Source organism: Sinocyclocheilus anshuiensis, unplaced genomic scaffold, assembly GCF_001515605.1.
Source record: "Sinocyclocheilus anshuiensis isolate Anshui unplaced genomic scaffold, SAMN03320099.WGS_v1.1 scaffold313, whole genome shotgun sequence".
Classification (NCBI taxonomy): Eukaryota; Metazoa; Chordata; class Actinopteri; order Cypriniformes; family Cyprinidae; genus Sinocyclocheilus; species Sinocyclocheilus anshuiensis.
The window spans coordinates 804,474-809,576 of NW_015536469.1; the positions used below are offsets into that span (position 1 = coordinate 804,474).

The 5,103-nt window shown below is 35.9% G+C and overlaps 1 protein-coding gene across 2 annotated transcripts in view; it reads left to right on the plus strand.

Annotated features, from left to right (window-relative positions):
• Positions 1 to 5,103, plus strand: part of LOC107698687 (cyclin-dependent kinase 18-like) — a 112,573-nt gene that overhangs the window by 101,513 nt on the left and 5,957 nt on the right. For both annotated transcript variants that reach the window (XM_016499879.1, XM_016499815.1), the window contains exons 11-13: positions 2,025 to 2,122; positions 3,755 to 3,860; positions 4,052 to 4,094. In XM_016499879.1, the coding sequence (XP_016355365.1) occupies positions 2,025 to 2,122; positions 3,755 to 3,860; positions 4,052 to 4,094 (247 nt within the window). The remainder of the gene's footprint in view (positions 1 to 2,024; positions 2,123 to 3,754; positions 3,861 to 4,051; positions 4,095 to 5,103) is intronic.

The window sequence follows — 5,103 nt, forward strand, 5'->3', positions numbered from 1 at the left end:
CTCCCATAGACAGCAAGGTAACTACCACGTTCAAGGTCCAGAAAAGTACCAAGATGATCGACAAAGTAGTCCGTGTGATATCAGTGGTTCAACTGTAAAGTTCCGAAGCTACGAGAATACTTTTTTGCGCAAAGAAAACAAAAATAACGACTTTATTCCACATTTTCGTCTCTACTGCGTCACTTGTGGACGCGTGTTCATGACAGTACCATGACGCGAGCGTGTGGTGGCGCTGACCCAGATCCGGCGTGATGACGTCATTACGCCGGATGTGGGTCAGCGCCGCCACGCACACGTCATGATACTGTCGTGAACGCGCGACCTCAAGTGACGCAGTAGAGACGAAAATGTGGAATAAAGTCGTTATCAGTCGATTTTAACTATTTCAATTAGGGTGTATTCACACCAGGAAAGTCTGCTAGTTCACTTTCTTTGGTCCGGACCAAATACAATGTTTATTTTTTTTGTTTGGTGCGGTTCGCTTTCACACTGCCCTTTTTGCAAGTGAACCAGAAACTGTAAACAAAACCACACATGTGCTTAATAAGGTCATCCATTCATTGGTTTATCCATTCAACCGTACCAGAGTTCGTTTGGAAGCGGACCGAGACCACCTCTTCAGCTGGGTCTCGGTACGGTTGTTTGGTCCGCACCCGAGTGCGATTGCTGTATTCACACCTGCCCAAGAGATCCGCACCAAGGGGGGAAACGAACTTGAGTTCGATTCAATCGAACCAAACAAGACAGGTGTGAATACACCCTTAGACATTAGTTACATTTGCAAACAAGGCACCACTCATATTTTCTCTTTAGACACATTTAACTATTTAAACTAGCCAATTTAAATAAACAAATCTAACCATTTAAATGAGAAATTAGTTGAATTAGATTAATTTAAATCTCTACACTCAAAATAAATCATTCCATAGTTTATTATTAAATATTTGCATCTATTTCAATATTTCCATTTTCCATATTTCCTTTCATTTGAATAAACTGAATAAATTTAACTGGTAAAAAAATATGGCTAGCTGTGGAACACTTAGTTAAAATGTATGAGATTGGTTTACATATTGTAAATTAGATTTATGATAATTATATATATACCTGGTTATTGTGTATTTAAACGCATTCAGTTCATTAGTACTATTATATAAATCTGTTTTATTCATGTATGACTGATGAATAAGTTAATGTTAAAACTGTAATGGATGGAAATTCTATATGCAATTAATATACATAAATCTTAAATATATGCAAAACATTTCTACTGTTGACATGAGTCAGATTCTCTTTATGAACTATTAGTATGTTGTCGAGATGATTGCTGGACTATCATTGCCACCACTGGAACTTTGTTGCTTTCTCAGCACTCAAACTCATTCAATCTAGTCTTTTTTTATTTATTCAACGTCACATGTCAAAATATCTAAATGAATAGGTATAACCTTTTGTTTTAGAAAAAAAATCCCATTTATGAACTTTATGAAATAATACACCAAACTGCCTTTTGATCATGCCAAAGAGCTCTTGACTGTTGCTCAGTCCTCCAGAAGAAACATTAAGTTAGAACATTGAATTCTGTCTTTCCTGACACAACCTTTTAACGTCAGAAGCACACCCTGACACGCACTCCTCAGGCAACCTTGGATAGCTGACACGGACTCTGACATAAATGCTTTTTTAAAGCTAAGCCGTCCTGTTCGATAAAAATGCCGTTGTGTTTAATCCTCCTCAGGATTAGTCCAGTGGGCTAATCAATCCGATCGTGACAGCAGCCACATGTGTCTTCCCCATATCTCCACCTCGCAGCTTCCCCAAAACTACCCTCCAGTCAAGCAGACATCAGACTGTGATAGGAGAATATTCTCAAAACAACTGTGACAGCCCTGATCTGATATATTCAAATGATGTCTGCTGGCTTCATTTAAAAGCTTTGACATATAGAATAACAGCACTGAAATGAAAAGAGATTTTATGATCATAACGCAGCAGGAATATGATGGATGTCTCTTTATGACTAGGGGCGTGGGCTGTATCCTGTACGAAATGGCGACAGGCCGTCCCATGTTTCCTGGATCGACTGTCAAAGAGGAACTACATCTGATATTTCGGCTTATGGGTATGAAAGACATTTTGTGTCATTTTAATTATGTATAAATTAATATCTTGAAAATAAAGGTTCTTTATTGGCATCTTTGGTTCCATGAAGAACTTTTAGCTTTCCAATCCACAAAAGGTTCTTTATAGTGGAAAAGGGTTTTTTAGATTATTAAAATGTGCAATGAACTTTACACTATAAAAAAAGGTTATTTCAGAACTGTTGAATGGTTAAAAAGAAATGGTTCTCTTATGGCATCACTATGAAACCCCCCTTTTGAGGTTTCTTGGGCAAATGTGAAAATCTGGTTACATTTGCATATTTAAATGTTACATTTCTCATTTTAATTAGATCAATTTGTCTAGTTGAACAACGATGCACTGGCACTCAAAAGTTGGTCAGAAAGGTTTTTAATTTTTTAAAAGAAGTCTCTTATGCTCACCAATGCTGCTTTTATTTGATTAAAAATACTGTAAAAACAGTAATATTGCAAAATACTATTACATTTTTTTTTAAAGTTTTCTATTTGAATTATTAAATGCAATTAAATAAATTGAATTATTAAATATTATAAAATGCAATTTATTTCTGTAATGCAAAGCTGAATTTTCAGCATCATTACTCCAGTGTTCAGTGTCACATGATCTTTCAGAAATCATTCTAATATGTGACCCTGGACCACAAAACCAGTCATAAGGGTCAATTTTACGAAATTGAGATGTATACATCATCTGAAAGCTGAATAAATAAGCTTTCCATTGATGTATGGTTTGTTAGGATAGGACAATATTTGGCCGAGATACAACTATTTGATAATTTGGAATTTGAGGGAGCAAAAAAATCTAAATATTGAGAAAATCGCCTTTAAAGCTGTCCAAATTAAGTTCTTAGCAATGCATATTACTAATCAAAAATTAAGTTTTGATATATTTACGGTAGGAAATTTAATTAATTAGTATTCCTAAAATACTTAAAATCCCAATGATTTTTGGCATAAAAGAAAAATCAATAATTCTGACCTGTACAATGTAGTTTGGCTATTTCTACAAATATACCCCAGCGACCTAAGACTGGTTTTGTGGTCCAGGGTCACATATGATGATTTGAAATAAAAACCTTTTGTCTTTAACTTTCAATTTTTGTCAATTTAATGTGGCCTTTGTAAATAAAAGTAACAATTTCTTAAATAATAATAATAATAATAACCTTTGCTCATTTATACACAGGACAAGACCACAGACCGAAAAAAAATATTACAATGAATGCACAGAAGTAATCATTCAGAGTTTGCCCTTGTATGTATTGTTTTTGCTTTTTTTGTTTTCCAAAACTACTTGTTTCACAGAAAACAACTTGACTTACTGGCAAACTCTGTGATTGAGTGATTACATGCTCCTCATAAGTGCTCGTTCTAGCAGCCAGCTGTAAACATGACAACCTGTGCAATTCGATTCAGAAGCTGTGCAAAGCCAGCCAACCTAATCAGAGCTTGCCAGATCAACAAAACATCAGCCATTTTTTATGCAATATGCATCAGGTGGTCAGTGAACAGACTGTGGGTGGTCGTGGGTGCACCGTCTGAGGCAGAATGAAGGTCTAATTATCTCACTGTAGGACACATACTAAAATTCTTACACTTCTTTCCGTAACCAGGCACCCCAACTGAGGAGAGCTGGCCCAGAATCACAGCTAATGAGGAATTCAAATCCTACCTGTTTCCTCAGTACAGAGCACAAGCGCTCATTAATCATGTGCCCAGGTACCACACGAACGCCACAAACTAACTTGCATGCAACAGGACTAGCTTTTGGCTTCTTTAAATAAAATGTACAAACAAAAACACACCTGTATCTATAAATAACAACAGAGCATGTTTTTGAAACTTTGCACGCTATGAATTATAGATGGTGAATATTGTAATACACAAGCATGTGTTTTTTTTTTTTTAAGGCTTGACACAGAGGGAATAGACCTTCTTACGGCTCTTTTGCTGGTGAGTGAAAAAGTTGGATTATTCTGATTTGAGCTAGAAACATACTTTATGCAAGTATGCAAACACAAATGTGAAGCCTCAGTCAATGCATCACAAGCTTGAGTATTTCGGGCTTGTTTATAATTAAAAGTCCCACAGTATGCACATTTTTTTTCTGGTTATAATCTGAATTAAATGCCATTAAATGGTTATTTTTTTGTAACCAAAATACAATGTTTTCAACATACATAATTTCGTAATTTCTAAAGGAATAGGTCACCTAAAAAAAAAAAATTGGCTGAATATTTACTCACCCTCTGGCCATCCAAGATGTTTGTTTCTTCATGGGAACAGATTCGGTGAAATTCAGCATTACATCTCTTTCTCATCAATGGATGCTCTGCAGTGAATGGGTGCCGTCAGAATGAGAGTCCAAACAGCTGATAAAAACATCACAATAATCCACAAGTAATCCACACGACTGCAGTCCATCAATTAACATCTTGTGAAGCAAAAAGCTACATCTTTTTAGGGATAAAAAAAATCCTTTGTTAAGATGTTTAACTTTAAACCATTGCTTCTAGACAAAATACAGTCCATAATGTTATCCTCACATAAAAACCCACTGACACATTTGTTTAAAACTGTTGTGGACCATTTTCACTTGTAAACAGTGCTTGATCTGTGCATATTTCTCTCCTGATTCAGACAAGACAACTTTTCCACTGCAGAATGCAATATTATGGATAGAGGGCTCATACTTTGGTCGAAAATGGTTTGAAGTTAAAGGGGTCATATGATGCGATTTCAATTTTTCCTTTCTCTTTGGAGTGTTACAAGCTCTTGGTGCATAAAGAAGATCTGTAAAGTTGCAAAGACTTTTGCCACTGACGATTCAAACGAGAGTTTTGAGCAGTGTAGAGTAACGCTTGTTGTTTGTCATTTCTCAAATGGAGATCACAAATGCAGACATGGTTTTATGTTTACGCGGCGCGATGCAATGCAACGTGTAAAAAGACAGTATAAGTCA